Source organism: Falco peregrinus, chromosome 5 (assembly GCF_023634155.1).
Source record: "Falco peregrinus isolate bFalPer1 chromosome 5, bFalPer1.pri, whole genome shotgun sequence".
In the NCBI taxonomy this organism is placed as follows: Eukaryota; Metazoa; Chordata; class Aves; order Falconiformes; family Falconidae; genus Falco; species Falco peregrinus.
In genome coordinates, this window is record NC_073725.1 from 106,486,318 (window position 1) to 106,505,651 (window position 19,334).

The 19,334-nt window shown below is 38.6% G+C and overlaps 1 protein-coding gene across 5 annotated transcripts in view; it reads right to left on the bottom strand.

Moving 5' to 3' along the window:
- CACNA2D3 (calcium voltage-gated channel auxiliary subunit alpha2delta 3) overlaps positions 1-11,299 on the bottom strand; it is a 468,281-nt gene extending 456,982 nt beyond the window's left edge. For 3 of the 5 annotated variants that reach the window (XR_008747525.1, XR_008747527.1, XR_008747526.1), the window contains exons 1-2: positions 10,519-11,299; positions 9,809-9,890 (exon numbers count right to left, since the gene is read on the bottom strand). Coding sequence is in view for 2 of the 5 variants with exons in the window: in XM_055806467.1 (XP_055662442.1) it covers positions 9,809-9,890; positions 10,519-10,637 (201 nt within the window). In the remaining 3 variants the exon portion in view is untranslated. The remainder of the gene's footprint in view (positions 1-9,808; positions 9,891-10,518) is intronic. The other 2 variants (XM_055806467.1, XM_055806468.1) reach the window with 2 other exon arrangements.
- Positions 11,300-19,334: the final 8,035 nt, after the last annotated feature.

Sequence of the window (19,334 nt, forward strand, 5' to 3'; positions counted from 1 at the left end):
CTGTCAACTCCACATTTCAAGGAAAGAAATTTTGAACAAAGTAAAACATTTCACAAGGCTATTAGAAGCTCAAAAGTAATTTCCTTTCCTAAAAACTAAGGGCAAATCTTCAGTAAGGAAACTTCAATCATACATATAAGCAAGCTAAATCATGAACAATCAACAGGACCTACGTATTAAGTCCTGATACACTGAATGAATTATAGGCACATACTTCTCATATTATATCCCAAATCTTATGAACTAGATTAGGTCACCATATGATTTCTTAATGGACCTGAGAACAACCCTATCTTGCATCTTTTACTTCCTTAACTTGGGTGCTCTAAGATCTCATAATCTAGTTTGAAGGATAGATAGTAATTGCTATCTTTTCAAGTGCCTTCTGTACTGCACACTGATTTATGCAAACCATTTGGCATCAGTCTCAGAACAAAGCACTTCTCTCTAAAACATCTGCCCATTTTAAAATGGAAAAAATTAAATATAAGATAAATAAGGTGGTTCAGAAAGAGGAGGAGAGGGAGAGAGAGATAAAGGCAACAGTGGAACAACATGTCAAATTAAGGAAAGCAAAAGTAAGAGTAGGAGCAAGTGCTCTGGCAAAGAGAATGCCTTCTAATATTTTAGGAATCGTTTTGGTCACCTTAATGAAACATATTGTTTTAGCTTTTTACAGTTCTTTCAGCAATCTCAACAGACAAAACAAATGGCTAAAAAAAACCACCTGCCACACACTTTTCTGATTACCTATATGCCTCAATGACTCTATCCAACCAACCAAACAGGCTCTATCTAAAAAAGCAAAAATTCAGCATATGTAGCACTTATGAAGAAGTCTTCTTGAGAGTAAGACTTAAGAATAAACTTTACTAAATACCAACAACTGTTGATAGCAAAGTACTAGAACATGTGGCAGGTACATAAGGAACAAACCAGGAGTTTAAAATCTAATAAACCATTTCTTTTGCTCTCACTGGGACATCACACTGTCTTACAAGCCCTAGTTAAGCACTATTACCCGTGTACTTCATAGTTACACTTAGCATAAGAGTATGTTGTGACATGTTTAAAAGCTAAGCCTGCTGAAGTTTTACCACATGGTTCTTGGACTTCAAGTCAACTAGATGAAGACGGCTCCCAAGTTTAATCTTTTTATTTAATATATTTATCCTTCTATAGCAAAAAGCCATATATTTTAGTAAGATCATTTGATCGTATGCGTATAAATCAGAAAAAAACCCAAGCGTTCAACCTGGTCAACTGTACAGCAGTAATGCCAGTGTTTTATAACCTGTTTCTGCTCTGAAAGTTGAAGGACTTCCCAGTCGTGTCTTAAGGAGATAAAGGCACAAAGCTTAACAGTGCGTAGATATAGACATCAAAGAAATACAATTAGTTTCATTGTTTATAGTCCAAAATAAAAGGTGTAGCTCATCTTTCTAACATAATGCAGCTCAACAATATCTACGTAATGGCAGGTAACCTGTTCTAAAAAGCCATCCTGCAAGAGTTGCACATTATTCCAGTGCTTTCTTCTCAGTTAAAAAAAAATAAAAATATGATAGTAGGAAAATCTAATTCTTGTGTTTAAACACCAGTTCTTGTTCAGCTACTATGGATATAGAGAATATATTGATCCTTCTTCCTGGTTTTCTGGTTGTGAAGAGTGTTGCCATATTTCCTTTCAAGTTTTTACTGGTTTTGCTCAGGCACAGCTTGGCCCATGGCACTAAATCTCTGTCTAGTGAAACAGATCTAGTTCTTTCTCTCTTCCCTCTCCCCTACCCCATTCACATTTCTCTTTCTTCCTCAGTACAAAAGGAAAGACACTTTTTTTTGTTTGTTTGGGTTTTTGCCCCCTCCAGTTTTCTAGCTTGTTTGAAGGTTGCCTCTTTCACACAGCATACCAGTCTGCACCAAACGCTGAAAGGTTTTTTTGGAATTCAAGACTTGTACCCCTCTGTCTATGCGCCATAAGTATCTTACCTTTAAGAGTTTCTGCGGTTTAGAACATTTCTAGTCTCATAAATATGCATTTGACATATGCTTTATCATACATGAGATTCCCAGTCAGTTCTCAGCTTGCTACAGAGATTAAAGATAGCCACATCAGCCATTGCACCAGAAAATATGGCAGATATAGGGAGCAGGTAAAATGATCAGATCAGTCTTTGAGGGTAAAACATCCCTGATCCCCCCCAGTCTACTCACAATGGCTCCAGATACCAGGAGCGTCAAGTGCACCTGGAGTCTGTGACTTCCCCCACTGACAACTTTTGTAAATCACTGTCAGAAACTGACGCATCCGTAACGGGTTACAATGGGCGCAGTTGGTGTGGGGGGAAGTCAATAAAGAGGAGAGAGAATAACCTTTTCTTGTCACAAATGCAAAAGGAATCAGTGTGAGGAGCGACACAAAACTAATTTGTGCTCCTAGCAAACAGGAAAACTCAAGTACAACAGGAAGCTGGTGCAAGAGTTCAGCCTCTCTGAGGGTATCAGAGAAGATTCCAAATGTCTACTTACATAAATTAGCCTAGGAGTAGAAGCAACAATTGTACCCACCTCTGCCTGCAAAACACTTGCTAAGGGAATCTGCTTTCTCACAGGGTTTTGAGTCTTCTGGAAAAAAATGCAGTTTTCCCGTGTTAGGGATCTTCCAGGAAATAAACTTGAACCTCACGTGCATGAAATGAAAATCATATTCCTACACAAAGCACATTAAGTATTTCCATCTTCCACTACAGCAATCATGTTCGCCTCCTCAACCACCACCACCCCCACTCCCTGAAAATTGCCTGGCACTGCATGTTGCTCAAGCATTTATATTTTGAAGAGAGATTTAAAAATACACTCCCCTCACCAATAGCTTGTCCAAGATTTGAATTCAGATCACTTCAACCATAGAGTTATACACCTCACACTAACTTCACTATAAATTCAAATCTGTTTCTCCATTCTCAAAGAGCACCATTGATCAAACAGCCTTATTTTATCTTTGCCTAGATAAAAAAATTGTTTTCTAAACCTGACTTATATCTACTATCAACTCAAGTCTACTTCGTTAAAACAATCTGAGATGTTCTGCTACTGCTGACCCTGCTAAAGGCTGCAGGAAGCCAACTCTTAGGCAGAAGGGATTTATGACAGCTTAATTCCCATGCTCTGTATTCTACTGTCTACTACTTTATGCCCAGATTAAATTCAATACACTGGTTGTAACACTGCACACTCCTTTGTGACCAAGTCCATCTCTCTTGACCAGTCACAATCTCTTCATGTCTTATATCACCATCCTCAGTAACAGCATACTAGTTATCAATTATAAGATGGAAAACTTCATCTGTAAAATCCCAGGAGATCCGAGGGCAGGATGTTTTCAGAAATTAACTGTCCCTGAAATCCTCTAGAAAGGCCTCCAAGACCCTTCCCAACCTTTCCCCAGTTACGTTAAAAAAAAAAAAAAAAAAAAAAAATGTTTTCAGAGACTTCCTTTTTAAATAGAAATCTTGCAATGATTTTGTCATTCACTCTAAGAAAGTACTTCAGATACTAAAGTAGGGTCACAAAAACACTCATGTAATTTTGCAAAAACTTTATACATCAAAAAAGCAAAATGGAATTTTACAAGATCAACATATTAGAGTATTTCACTAAGACCTTTCAGTGAAGCTTCTACAGCAACCTAAAATACAGTCTGTCCTATCAATATATAATTTGTGTTGTACAATGTGTAACCACTTATTATCAGCAACAAAAAATTGTACCCTACAGAACAGTAATGACATTTGAAAGTGTAGAGTATTGATTAGCAGTTGCTTAAAAGTGAATCACCACTACAGTGCAGCATCTATTCATGGCTCTACGTACCTCCACCGTCAAGATAATTTGCATGGAGACTGGCTCTTTTAACCTTGAAATGTAAGCATTTTCCAATACAGGATGCGAAAACAAACAACCATAAATGCATTAAAGCAAGGGAATTAGCATTCATTTCCTTTCAAGTTTTCCAGTTGGATTGTCCACTCAGTAATTTTCACATTAAAAGACATTATCAAAAGTGTAATGCACATATCATAAACTTACTAAAGCCGTCTCATATTTCTATTACATCATTCAAGATGCAGATCTAACTTCACTGAAGGTAAAGGAAATTTTCCAATACCTCCAGCGAAGACAGAACTTCGTTTCAAGAAAAGGAAAAATTATTCTCTGTTATTGAGAGAGACAACACTACCAAAAGTTTGACAGCTCCGTGATACTTTCTTCTACAGATCAATATGCTACCTGAAAATTAGTGACCCAGCAGGTTTTTCCACCCAATACATTCACATGCTACTAATGTGATTTTTTTCTTGAATAAAGAAAAAATAAAATATCTATCCAAAAAATTTACACCTTCATGTCTTCAGATAACAACATTATATACTTCAAACACGCTGAAATGCTCTGTAACTAGTCTGGCACGGAGAATAACCTTGTGATTCATGTAGCCCAAATATCTGTAAGAATGAAAGGGAACGGACATTCAAGCTCTGCAAGTTTCAAAACATCATTTGCATTAATCATTGCAATTAAAATAATTTAAGATTCTCAGATGCATATTTCTTTTCTTTTCTAATGCTTGATTTTAATTCAGTGCTAGGAGACACATTTTGCATAATCAGACTTCTATTCTGAATAGAGCTTTTTGTAAGCTCTATGCCATTTACCTGGCTGGTGGGTTTTTTGAGTTTGAGGGTTTGCAGGTTTTTTTTGTTTGGTTGGTTTTATTTGATTTGTTTGGTCGGGTTTTTTGGGGGGTAGGGGTGGGGTTTTCTGGGCTTTTTTTGTTGTTAGGGGTGTGTGTGGAGTGGGTTTTGGTTTGGTTTGTTTTATGGGGGTTTTTTTGGTTGGTTGGGGCAGGGGTTCTTGCTGTTGATTTTGGGTTTTTGCAGGGAGTGGTAATGTTGGTTGTTTTGTTGTGATTTTTTTTTTTATATCACAGTTCTACATCTACAGGATTTTGATCACTTTCCTCCTATTTTTTATAGAAAAGAGATCAGTACTATTTTTACACGTTTAAAATTGCTCAGCTGGCAAAAGTTTAAATTGATATCCAAGAAACTTAAGTCTCAATCCTACTGACCCTTCCTTCAAAGCAATAGTTGCAGTGTCTCACGCAAAGAAGAAACAGCCTACAAAGACCAAAACCAACATAAGGCTGAGTATATGAAAAGCAATTAACATCAAGATGATTGGACTGAACTCCTCTAAAAATTGAAGTCACTATTATATGATTTAAACCTAAAGATAGATGTACTGCATGAATCAGACACCAGCTGAATGCCAATTGATCTAAATCACCCCTGTTCTATTAGTTTTGCGCTGGCATTTCCATAGTTGTAAGAAATAAGATACAGCATCAAGTCTAGTCAGTAAGACAAAAGGCAATTCTGAACCTTTAAAAGCAGGAATGCTGTACTGACTGAAAAACCTACTTTGAGAAAATGCAATGATTTGAGGACTTCTAACACAATGAAGAATTTGTTGAAAAGAGTAGGCAGATGCAGACCACAGACTGCCTGAGACCAAGGCAGGCAGTGCTTACATAACAGCAAAGACTCTGTTAGACGACTTACATAAGGGAAAGAAAAAAAAAAAAAACATAAAAAAAATCTGAGATGGACTGAAACAAGCTTGTCTTCAGCAAGAAACCTTTTTGGCAAGAACCAATAAATAAAAGTTTATTTTCTGTTAGAAACTGTTCCTACATTTGCAATAAAATTAAATCCATTATTCAGGACCACATCAAGAATTATCAAAGCTCAGAATATATTGAAAAAATAATTAGTAGTGTCTCCTGAAGTAATCTGAGAAAGCATAGACCACATGGCATTTTAGAGAAACAGACACTTAACTGAAAATCTTTACTGTGGAAAAATAATTATTTTTAACATTAACAGAAGGCACATTATCTGCATTTTTTGCTTCCATTTTATTACTACTCTTATTTTGCAACAGCGTGGAACTGAAAGCACATTATCACCACGGACACTGCAATGCAAACAGTAGCATTCCCCAAAGTCTGTTCCTCCAAAATTCTAATCCTAGCAGCTGAAGTATCTTCCTGGCACCTAACTCCTGCTGTGCATCCTATACTTAAAGCCTGACTTTGCCAGTGGGCTACACCCTCACATTTACTCCAGTACTCGCTAAATACAAACATTGATTAGGGAAAGAAGTGTCAAAATTAAAGTCAAGCAAATTACTTAGGTGTTTGTTTTTTTCCTTGAGCTTTCAAAGAGACAATTACAATTTGAATCAGTTCTTGGGCCCCAGCACTGTGTGCTGAGTAGGTGAAGAGTATGCATGTCTCTACTGCACCAAACAGCTTCTTGCACATTGTCAAACCTATGTGACAACTGTTAAAACTCCTAAATCAGATAACTTAGGAATAATATTGTCCTATTTTCTTCTGTATGGATTTTGAACACTGGATGGTCTTCCTTCCCTTTGAAAACCAGTAGTAGAACATTTAAATACTACATTTTAAAGTGCTAATTTTGCTTAAAAGGTCATTGCCATTTCTGAAATTATTTACTGAACTATTATTATTATTATTATTTTCTGAGCTACTTACAGTGTCTGTATTTCACCTAAATTAAATTTGGGGGGAAATCATATATCCCATATACTCTTAGGAGGCATGAAAACATACTCGGATAAGTTTATCATAGTAATATAGTAATAAAACATTCAATTAAGGTAAGCAGCGTTGAGGGTTTTTTAAATAAGGAGTTTCAAAAAGTGACAAAAATATTCTTATAAATCTTTTTGAAACTCAAGAGGACCACAATGCTGGTTACCCACTTAGCATTCGCAGTACGGCAAGACTTAAGAATTATAATAACTAAATCAACGTTCACAGCTACAACCTGGCAAAATTTTCTTTATCGAGTATATCACATAACTTCATTTGCTCCATGAAATTTTAGTGTAGGTCAAATGACTCTTAATGTCATTTGTATGTAAAACACTTGGGCAGAAAAGCTGTCAATCATACCTTGATGTCAAACGCATTCCTCGAGAAGTGGCGCTCACTATATGTGTACAAACAAAATCAATCAAGTAACCTTTATATTAATTTTTCCTTTCTCAAAACTTTATTAAACTAAATGGCATTACAAAGAAGTTTGTAATTAAGAAATCTATACTGTCCAGATACATAATTATACACACAGTTTATATCTTCATTTGTTTAATGATGCTTAATTCATAATCAGAAAATGTGGATTCCTTCACTAATATTAGAAGTCACACTGCTTCTAAAAGCGGAATCTTGACTTTAAGACGACATTGACTGTGATCACCCAGAGCTCACAGCAAACACCAAATGGATTCGTGATGCTGGCTAGTGAGGAGGGAGTGGGGTGGGAGGAAAGAGGCGCTTGCACCAAGCGCCCTACTGTGCTATCACTTCCTTAATCGTTACAACTCCTGTCACTGACTTTGCATGTTGAAAATACCTGCAACTCTTGAAGTTTGCCATGTTTTTATTCACACAAGCTTACAGAAGAAATATGGTTTATAAAAACCCAAAAAGATACACATTAAAGTCATCCAGGCCCATTTGCCATGGCCAACAGAAAGAAATAGCAAGCTTAAAATGACAGGGACACTTGGAATTCTCAGTAAAGAAGTAAAGAACACCAAAGGTTTCCTAAAACTACTGTATCCAGAAGGAAAAAAAAAAAAAAAACACAACAAAACCCACCACACAATAAAGGATGTGACAGAGGAATAAAAATGTTCTAAATGCCTGTCAAATCTTTGTTTTGTTTCTCATCTTTCATCCCATAATGAAATACCATAACAAAAGCAAGAAACGAAAACAAAATAGCTTGGAATGAATATACACTGTCCACCTTTAAAAACAGGAGCACAGATTTGTTACCAAAACAGAGAGGATGCTGATGAAAAGGTAAGATGAATGGCTTCCAATTACCTGCAATTATAATAACCAATAGGAAGCAATCTTGCTACTTCAGAGGGAAAAAATACATTACAGAAATGATAACAGCAGTAGCCACTATAAGGAAAAGAATACTTAAAGATCTCATAACTGATTCTTCCTGGATTTTAGCACAATTGCAAAACCCAGTATATTCCGTATTTTTGTAGTGAATATTGGACGATTTGTATTTGGTAGATTTAATTATTTTAAAAGTCATTTTAGTGCAAAAATAGCTGCATGTGGAACAGTTCCAAAGTTAAATAAAGATACCTGTTTGTTATGGCTCAATAAAAAATTAAAGTCTTTTAATGATACTTGATTAGATAGTAATTAAAACAGAAAGCTCCATCTGCTTTATAAATTTAAGGAGTTCATACAAAAATGTGATGATATAAGACTACACAGACTCTAAAGAATGTGAGCTGCAAATATAATAAATACTGAAAGTCCAGATTTTCAGATGAAAATAAAAGATTGTCTGATAGTTTGAAGCCATTTAATGGCCTCGAAAGGTGGTAAGGGACCTCAGATATCTCTGTTCTTAATAGCTCTGTATTTTAGCTTAGTAAAGTTCATGTTTTGCAGTCCTGGGTATGCAACACTGAGAAAACAGATACTGCTAAGAAACTCATATACCCTTAGTACTCATTAAATCAGTTGCTTTCATTTTACAGGGATAGCATAAGCTTTTTATTTCAACTGCCACATGTACTGTTTGTTACATACTTTCACACATATACAAACCTTTCCAAATAAGTGCTACAAGCTCAAGGTATAATTTCCTTCATAATCGGACCAAAAAAAAACAAACCCCAAGAAAAAAAAAAAAATGTGTTACTCTGAACTAAAAATCACATCTAAAAAACCAGCAGAAATTTACCATATGGGTTGAATGAGTGGCTCTGTAGTCAGTGAATGTTTCACCGTGTTTCCATTTCCATATTGCCTTTTGAGGATCACATTAAACGCCGCAAAATCGCAGTCTTAAAATATTCAACATATTCCTCTTAGTCTCTCATTGTATTTTTTTCAGTAACTGCTGTAAAAATAAGTTGTCTACAATACAGAAATTCACTATAGGTTGCATGTTTAAATTAGAGTAGACACAGTCCTTGATATATACCTAATATTCAAATCCGCTTTCTCATTACCCTCTGCCCCAATTATGTAGACTTATACCAATTTCTCAAGTTTTTGCAATACTTCACTAGCTTATTACCCAGCTGTGCAGCTGAGCAAGAAGATAACCACATTCATTCCTCTTATCTGTAATGATGTAATACATCCCAGCACTGGGTTGAGATGATTGGGGGAATAATGGGATTGTAAAAACTGCAGAGATGACAAACAACAGTGCAGCCGCCTTCTCCTGATACCATGAATTGCACACATACGGCACAGGGTGAAAATAATACAATATGCACTAATTCTGCTCCTTGAATGAAGTGAACATTTTTCATGAGAAGCAGCTGTTTCTACACAGAAACATCATCACCACAATGCAGCACCACATTAAATACCCGCAATCTAGGCTGAAGCCTAGATTCTGAGAAATAAAAGTGTTGGAGTTTACTTTCTAATGACAAAAAAAACCCAACATTGCCTAAACAGAACAATATCAGTTTAATCAAGAACTCTCCAGATAGTGCAGTGCAATGCAACGAGTCATCAGGGACTAGTATGCAATATAAAAATAGATCGTGGACTAAAGCATGTACAGTACTGCTTTCCTATTCATTTTAAAAAAATTAAACCTGCCTCCATTTTCTCTGTTAAAACCTTCCTTATTGCAACTGAAGGGATCCTTACCTTCTGCAGGAGCTGGGAACCCGAGTACTTGGCTGCAATAGATTTGATCTCTCCACCAAATGCTGAGGCCCAGAGCTTTACACTGTGAAGAAAAAAAAAAAAAAAAAAAACGAGAGACAGGAAGAAATGTAATACACATGTCATAGCAAGCAACACAGACTGTAACAGCTTCAGCTGCACGCAGAAGGATCCTAGCAATTTTGCATTTAAAGAGCTCACTGAGGAACCTAAGCACAGCAAAAGATTAGCGAAGCTGTTCAAGTCTAAGCACAAACTAGACGCTGTGCTAAGGTGAGGCCTCCGATATGAAACCACCCAACCTGCACTGTTTAAATTTAGAGAATCAGCTTGTGCCAAAGTACATTTCTGCACAACACAACGTATATCCATTGAAAGGAAAGAAGCAGATCAAATGGCACAACAGTTCTGAATGGTAAATGCTCACAGGAGAAGGAGTTAACAGCAGCAACTTCAGTAAACACAAGCACTTAAGTTAAGGCTCTGCGGCCACATACTCCACCAACACAGCTCCTACAACAAAATCAAAGTAGTGCTGAGCATGTTAGAAACTACCACTTTAAACACAGCTGACAGAGGAGCAAAGGTGCCTGGAACAGTCAAATATCTGCAATATAGAAAGATAAGAACTTGAGCAGTCAAGTTCTCATCCTTGAACATGGTCCTGAGAGCAATAGCGTGAAAGCACTTACACAGACAAGGGGATCTGCTGCTCCGATCCAACCACATCCACTAGGGCTGTGTTAAAAGCTGTCCAGAAGATAAAGGAAAAACCCCAAAAAGCCCGAAGAAGATTCAGATTCTCTGGCATTGTGCCTTTCTGTGCCTGGAAAGATTTGGGGAAATTCAAGTAAAGCTGGATTCAGCAGCCAGTAGGGTTTTGCTTCTAAAGCCTCTTTCCCTACCCCTACCCCCTCCACTAGACCACCAGTGGAAGAAGTCACAGCTCCATCCTCACCCCTCCAAAGAATGACCCTCTCTGGGTAATGGAAGGAGAGGACCAGAAGCGAAGCTCTAAGGACTTGAAAACTACTGTGTCCCTGGTAACAGCAAAGCGTTTTCCAGCACTACTGCAGCCACTCGCATGTAGTTCTTTACAACTCCGCAGTCAGCAGTGTGCTGGAGTTACTTCAGTGACCTACTGCTGCTCCAAAGTGCCCTTAGCAGCAAGAAAGCAGACTATTGATTCCAACTGGGGAGGCTGTCTTCTTGCGATTACTGCTCACTTTGCAAATGGAAAGCTGCCTAGAGTTCTGCTGTCCCTCGCCGATAACCTCCAGCCTTCATCCCGGCTCCAGGCAGCCAGCGCACTGGTCCGGCGGAGCAGGAGCAGCAGCCTTTTAACGGGATAGCGCGGAGACAGAGAGGCAGGCACAGGAGGAGCTGGACCAGAGGGAGGGTGCCTCTGTATGGCAAAAGCAGAGAAAGTCTGGAGGAGCTGAAAGTCTAGTTGAGCCCTTCCAGGCAGGCGAGAAGAGAGCGCTGCACGTTGCCGGGGGCTGAGCTAGGGAGGGCTCGGCAGGGCTGGCAGGGGCGGGGGGGCCGCGCACACCCACCGGAGACCCGGCCAATTCAGGCAGGGCACCGCTGCATGACAAGCATCTGTCACACAGCCCGGAGAGGCGAAGGATGGACGGAGCTCAGCCCTCGGCGCCGGGAGCGCCCAGCATCCCGCCCGCCCGCCGAGCCGCGCCGCGGGAGGAGGGGAGCGGGCAGCGACCCCCGCCGCGGCCGCATCGCCGAGCAGCGGGTTCCCGCAGCCGACCCCGCGTTCGGGTCGGGCTGGCACATTGACTTCAGGCACATACAGCACGCCCTGGTGCATAAAGGCACGTTTGCTGCTTCCTCCCACGCCTGAGCGCTGCGGCGAGTCACTATCCGAGAGATCAGGACTGGCGGAGGCTTGTGAATGGGGAGAAATGCAGCATAAGTAAATCAATGCGGGCTAACTGACTCGAGCCTATGAATAAATTATTAATTTGCGCTCATAGAAGAACCCTCTGTGACATAGCAAACATAGGATTACAAGCTCCTCCACGGAGAGAGCAGCGTGGGGAGCAGGAGAAATTGGTCCAGGTATTTGTTGTTGTTGTTGCATTTTAAAATACCTACCCTCCCCCCTTTTTGCTTTTATTCTTCTCCCTCTACTTCTTTCTCACCTTCTTCTCCACTAAATGCATAGACTTAAAATAGCAATTGAACTTTAATGTAAATAAGTATGGCAAGACCTGGAGATGATCTGAGCATGGGCTGAGTCATCCTTACATCATGCAATGTAGTCCAGCATTCACTCCAGAATTCGTTTCTTCCCTCTGTAGTTTGAATTAACACCTCAGAACAGTCACTCTGCCTCTGTATGCTGTTTCTGTCTTGTTTAACATTTTCTGTCCTTAAGCTAGGTGTGTAGTATCTGTATTGCTTTCCACATTAACATTTTTAAGAGCACTGAACAGTTTGCTTTAAATATCAAAACCTCTATTCAACACCTGGCTGATCAAAGCTCTCTGTTCAGAAGAAACTAGAAGCTTAAAGATAGAAAGACTTCCTTAGGGGAACTGTATAGAACATGTAGCATGCCACACGGCAACTTTCACACCCCCCCGGCCATCCCCACCGGGGACAGCACGCAGATTGTCTTGCTGTCTGTACTGTTACCTTCATGTGAAGGCAATAATGACAGTTTTGTTAGAAAGGACACTTATTCTGTGTATATCAACCATTTTGAAAGCCTTATTATCGGTGCCGGTACTGTGGATTTTCTAAGCAGTGTTTTATATATGCTGCCATGTCACCAGGTGTTCAGCCTACCTACAGGCAGAAATGTAAAAATGCACATGGCTGACAAGCTGTATACAGTGAATTACATGCCCCTTTACCATATTACATAAACCATAGTAGCTCCTCAAAACTAGGAATCAAACAGGAACAGTGGGCTGCCTCACGACTTATGCTGTTCAGCTTTTTTACATGCTAAACAATGTCAAGAAGGAAATTCATAAGGCTAATTTTGTGGGACTCAAACTTTGGTTTTATATTACCACAAATCCTTATGTTTCAAGTCAACACTGTGCACTGATGACAAGTAACAGCTACTTCATTCTTCAAAGAATTACTGGAAGCCCTAGAAGCATTTTGAAAGTACATACAGCGTGCCTGTGTTCAATAGGCCTGAGAAATTCAGCATTATTAAGATCATCACTAATTATTGGCAAGAAAAGATGATAAAGTCACTCGTCAAACCTTGACTTTACTTACATTTCTTATACATACGACACCTACAATTTAGGCATTCCGCCTGTATAACTGGACCCTCGTGTTTGTTTAATGCAGAAATCCTATTTCTACTATCACTAGTGCCAGAAAAATATTCCCTTGAATAAGAAATTTATAATTGACAATACAAGCGTGGCCACCACCTTTTGTGTTAACAATAGCTGTATGCCTTGTAAAGTGCTTTCAGCATCTTTCAGTAACACACACTTGCTACGTTAAATCAGTTATTTAGTTCCTCTCAAGAATTCAGTGAATGGAAAGGAAACCTATCCTGTAACGGTGGCTCAACACATCCCAGAGACCCACACTAGAAGCGACAACACTTTCTGTCAAACTGTTGTATCCTGGCCTGATCGCTACCGGCTATTCCTGGTACACAGATCACTGCAGTCAAAACACCAGGCTCATTTTTCCCCATGTTGTCCTCGTGAGGTGGATGCAGAAACTTTCCCTAAGTGGGTTTCCATAAGGACCAAGGAAAATAAATAGAAGAGGTAAATTCTGCTGAAGCGTTTCAGTCCTTTACACCAGGGATACAGCAGTGTGCTTCATTATTTGGTACAGCCTTGTGATGTCCGGGAGCAAAGTCAGAAGAAAGCTAAGTTTTAAAGAAGCATAGTAATAAATTTATATTTTGGAAGCAACGTGGCATTTCTATCATGTCCTTATGCAGTTATCAATAACTGCTGAACCTGGAAGAATCTTTTAAGTGCTGGCCCCACTAGAAAAAGCACGTACAGATAACCGATCAGAGAAGGAAGATGTTCACGCCCTTAGCAAGTTTACATTCTAAGACCAAAGCTCAACTTCCCAGTAAGCACAGGTAAGCTAGTTACATGCCTGTGCTCTCAGAAGCAGAGCTCCCCACACATCTGCATGAAGTTGGATCGCCCTGCCCCCAGATCCCCATTTTTAAGGGATGAAAATGGCATCTAATCTCCTGCTGTGCCTTTGATGATCAAGTACAATGGTGCATTTTAGTGTCTCACAGAAAATGAAAGAAGCTGTTTTCCCCATGAAAGCAGAAATAAAATGTGGGCACGTGAATCATCAAGTGTTGTAACAGAAAGTCACAGGCATGGTCAGAGAAAGTTGGTGAAGCCCCAAAGCTTTTGCAGTGCACCACATTCAGGAAAATAACGGAGGGACTGAGGGGAAAAACAAAAGAAACGCACCAACAAATTGAAAAAACGCAAAACCAACCAGCCAACAAACAAAAAACGAGGGCAAGGGGTAATATGAAATTTGACACAAAGGCTGAAGTTGAGAACACAGGCTAAAGGACAGTCCTATACACAACACATATAGTAACTTTACCTGACAAATAAATCCCATTGTTCTTTCCTCTGTCTGCCTCCAGATTTACACTTATAAAAGGATGCAGGAACAAGGTCACATTTGCACCGTCAGAGGATGCTTTGAGGTCTCCTGATTAGACACGTATCAAGCCCCAATAAAAATCAATTGAGAGGCATAGAGAGAAGAGAACATATGGTGCAGGGGAGAAGAGTAGGAGGAAATGATATAATTAACACAAATGTTTATTGTATTTCTTTTTTCAGATGCTTATCTACAATGAGTTCTAAACAGAGAGGAATAAATGTAGAAGGCCAAAGTGCTAAAAGCCTTGCTGAAGATGCAAGCCACTTCCGCTGGAAAATGTTCTTAAAAAAAAATATAAATAAACATGTGCCAGTTTGTATTCCACATATATTAGAAGATCCAGATACTGCAAAAATAGACAAAATCCTAACTACACTGCATGATGCGGTGCTTTGTAGTATATTCCTCAATTCTAAATACTGAGATTTTAATCTTCAAATGTGTTCTCCACAGGGCTTTTTTATTTTTCGTTTGATTCAAGAGATGTAAGTGTCCCTTTCCCCCCTTTTCCCTTCTCTGAAATACTTCTCTTAAAAAGCAATCCCTTAAATAAAGGCGGGGGGTGGGGAAGGAAGTGAAGGGATATAGCCACCCATGCCATAAACAATACAGTGTCCTGTACGGAAAATCCTTTCAGCCTTTAACAACTGTATGCAACTTCTCCCTTATTTCTCTGCAAGTGTAATGTTTCACATACACTCACACATGGAAAATGAAAACAGGAGAAGTAGAGGGATAACAAAAGTCATCTCAGCTTCACAAAGCACTTTGGGATTGTCAGATGAAAGGCAAAATCTCAATGTTCAGGATTTATTATTTGGAAAACAACCTAATGGTGGAAGGATTCATCAAGCAGTGTTTGCATACTGCGAGAACACAGGCTGGCTTGTTTGAAGTGAGCTGTACCTCAGAGGATGAGCAAAAGGCTGCACATTAGAAATATTCTGTAGAGACTTAACATATGTACGTGTATTCTTAGAATGTTATGAAGGTCCCACGTGTATAAATTTAAGTGTTTCATTGGTACAGGAATGCCTAGTTATTGACCAATTCCAGCCCACTTACAACAAAGACTGAGGTCAAGTAACATTACTCACTGGATTAAACAAACCCAATTTCACATAATGGGCATGAGCTAGTGACTTATAGAAATAAAAATACTAAAAAAAAAAAAATCTAGACCATGTCAGAATTTTGTGTGCAACTCTGTAATATTATCAACTTGTTCATGCGTATTGTTCAAGTCAAACACTAATATTTCAGTTAATGAGAGTATTAAGGGTACATGCAACCTATGTTTACATATACTCAAAATCAGTTACATGAGAATAAATATAAACCCTAAAGATTTAAGAACAATACCAATATACACTCACAATTAACATGTTGCCAGTACAGCATTTTAGGTTACTGTCACATTATCTTTAGCACGCTTCAACACCAAATAAACCTCTCTGTTTGCCATAACCCCCCAAGGAACATGTGGTTAATTTAGCTGCTCCAAAGCCTACGTTCAGCTGGCTTTAGCATCTCCACAAGGAGTTAAAATGTAAAAGAGCAAAGCATTATCACTTCCCAGCCTATGAGAGCTCACACTGCATGGTAGGCTAGAATGCTTTAAGCTAATGATGTTTATAGCTAACCAAATCCAATTTCAGCAGTCCACTGTAGCTCTAGTCTGTTAGTGCCATTTTACATAAGCTTCATTTATTTTGAATTTTCAACTATTAAGACAAAGTCTGCATTTGGTTTCTTTCGAGTGTCGTGCTAGGAAATGAACTCTTCTCTAAGCAAATAAATTACCTTTTTTACTCTCAAGGCTAGTGTTAGGCTGTAAATGTTAATGCTTTCAATGCATGCAAAATACTTGAAAATCAAAGATAGGACTTAAAAATGAGAAAGTGTAATTGAGAGCTCTAACACAACACACAGAATACTATGGAAACAAACAAACCTAGCATTCTTTCTCTGATGATATAAACGAGGACTAAAGGTCACAACATATTTAAGTGCTAACCTATTACCGCCTCCATACTGAGATGAACCCCCTAGTCGCATCTGTAACAGCTTGCAAATGTTCACCCAAGCCTTGCAAACTCCTCAGGGCCACTTCAAGGGACCCTCCTTGAAGCACAGAATACAAACTTCAAAGGTGAGGAAAAGCATTACTTTTACTTCAGATCTTGGCAGGATTAGTGACACACGAACACCGGGTACCAGAAGTGGTGTATTCGAGGGGGAAGAAAGAGGGGCAGCAGTACTGAGCAGCCTCTTCCAGAGGAGTGCTCCTCCTGCATCCACTGAGGAAGTGTCACCCACCCACCGGCCGTCGTCATCAGGGAGGTTAAGTTTCCAACCACTCAGCCAAAAGCCACCTGCAAACTTCAGGCTAACATCTCATTATTTTCAACATACTGTCCTTACTGCAAAGTTGAAAACATAACAGTTTTTGATCCAAGAAACAGTGCTATATCAAGTAATTATGTAAAACCATTAGGTACTTCAGAGGCCTATAATTCTGTCACTCTCCAATTAATTCCTGCATCACAAGTATGATTTTTGAGATGGAAATGTGACTCTTCTGAAGTCTTGAATATCAGATCAAGAAACTGGTAGTTTAGTCAACACAGTGTTGCTTATGAGATGTTGCAGAAAATGAATTTTGTGTAATTTTATGGCAGCAGCTGCTAACCTGCAATCTATTTCTGCTCCATCACTTTGGTGAGTCTTGTTCATTTATTGGGAGCACTGACTGATCCTGAAAATTAAAATTGTCTCAAAAGGTTATTAGAAATAGCATATATTAAAAAGTAAGCACATTATGGTAATGAATTCCAGCAACTTGTTAAGGTAAAAAATAAAATAAAATACATCAACTTAAGAAAAAGTCTCAAAGAGTAAGGATATTAGATGGTCTTAAATATCTGATCACAACTGCAGAGTAAGACCACCAAGAATTATCAGAAGACAAATAGGTTTCAATGAGTCTAAAATAATAATGGGAGGCACTAAATACATTTCTTACCTTTTCCATTTAAAATTGATTTATTTAACTTCAAAACCACTGTAGGCAATTAATTAATTGTCTTAAGGTCACATTAGCAACCTGATAAAACCCATTTAAGACTTGCTGATTTACGCAAATGAAGCTTCGCTTCTTCAGCAGTTACTGTTACTTTGCATAAGAACCAAATTTAAATTGCATTTTTTCCACCGATGCAAGTGGCCACTTGTTCTAGCGAACGTTAGCTGAAACCTGGCTGCCTGTAAGCAGATGAAAATCTATTATTAGGGCACCCCTATAATAAGTTAAGTCAGTGGAAAGAGTAGACCCGGGCATAACAAATACTTCTGGCATCATGTAGATTAATACTCACAGAAAAAACAAACAAACAAACAACACAAGATAGTCTCTTACACTAGGATTTAAAATTCTGACTTGTGCATACTGGTCCAATTCTACTTCCATTTTAATAATATAGCTTGACATAACGTTTCATAGAAATCTCAGGCTTCACCTGCCGAAGAATAGCAGTTTATTGAGTTGTTGTGGGTTTTTTAAATACATTAAAGCATTATTATGCTTAAAAGATGCAAAGTAAAAGCAAAATTGATACCATAAATATACTACTAAGTGTTAGATAGAATATTTGCCAGAGCGTGCATTTCTATTTTACAAGCTGTTAATCCATCATAGTGTCACTAATATTGCAAGAGACACACTCAGACTGGTATGCTCATTACTTTTTAATGTATCACTCCATTTTAAACAATAAGAGTAACAAGGTCAGGCTATAATATAGCCATTCTTCCTGTGACTGTAAAAAAAACCAACCACAAACAAACAAAACAAAACACGCCAAACAAATAAAAAACAACCAAAGCCAAACCCACCCAAAAATGCCAGTTTACGCTATGATTTTACTTTCAAGTGGCCAATACAAGATATACTATAGAAAATAAAGAAGAAGAAGCCAAATTCTGAGCCAAAGTATTGGCTGCTATCCCACCCAATGATTTGTATTACTTTTGTTTGTTTTGATTTGTGTGTCATGACAACACTTTTGCTTAATCTTCAATCTGTTAATAAAATGGGGACTAATACACTAGATTTAGATAATTGATTCAGTAGGATATTTGATCAATGGCCAGTGACAGCACCCTTTAACCCAAAAGTGATGTTCTGTTAACAAATAATATGTGCCATTTATCAAGGACCTCTCAAATAAGCATTTAAAAAAAAAAAAAAGTTTGGGCTGTTCTTAGCCCTTCACCTCTCAGACATTACTAGAGGTAACTGTCTCCATTTTAATGGAGGATGACTTCCTTAACTTCTCCCAAACTGGTATTTTTGGAATTAGCTGAGGGCTGCTGGAAAAAAAGAACAACTTGTCAATGTTCCACAGAAAAGCTTATGAAAGATATCAGATCCCAAGAGCTTCTACTGAGCATTATGCAACCCAATACATAATTTGGTATTTGAAAACTAAGGCTCCCTATTTTTCCTCCAATATATTTATCCCCTCAGCATCTTTTTTTCCTGCAAACCCATCGCTAGGTGCTTCTACTTTCAGTTTTCACCTTCGGCTATTGCAAAGACTCACTTTTCCAAGTAAAAGAATGGCACTTCCCATGCTCTCACAAAAGCAAGTAAAATTCCCTAAACAGTTTTCTGACTTCTTTGATCCCTAAATTCAGTACTCCCATTCTTCTTTGTAAACGTAGTAAAGGCTATTTCATCCTACATACCCTTCCGACTCATACAGACTACTGCCCATAGTCTGCCTGCTGGAGAAGAGAAAGCTATCTAAACCACAGCCTGCACTCAGTTCTAGCTAAAATTACCATAAAT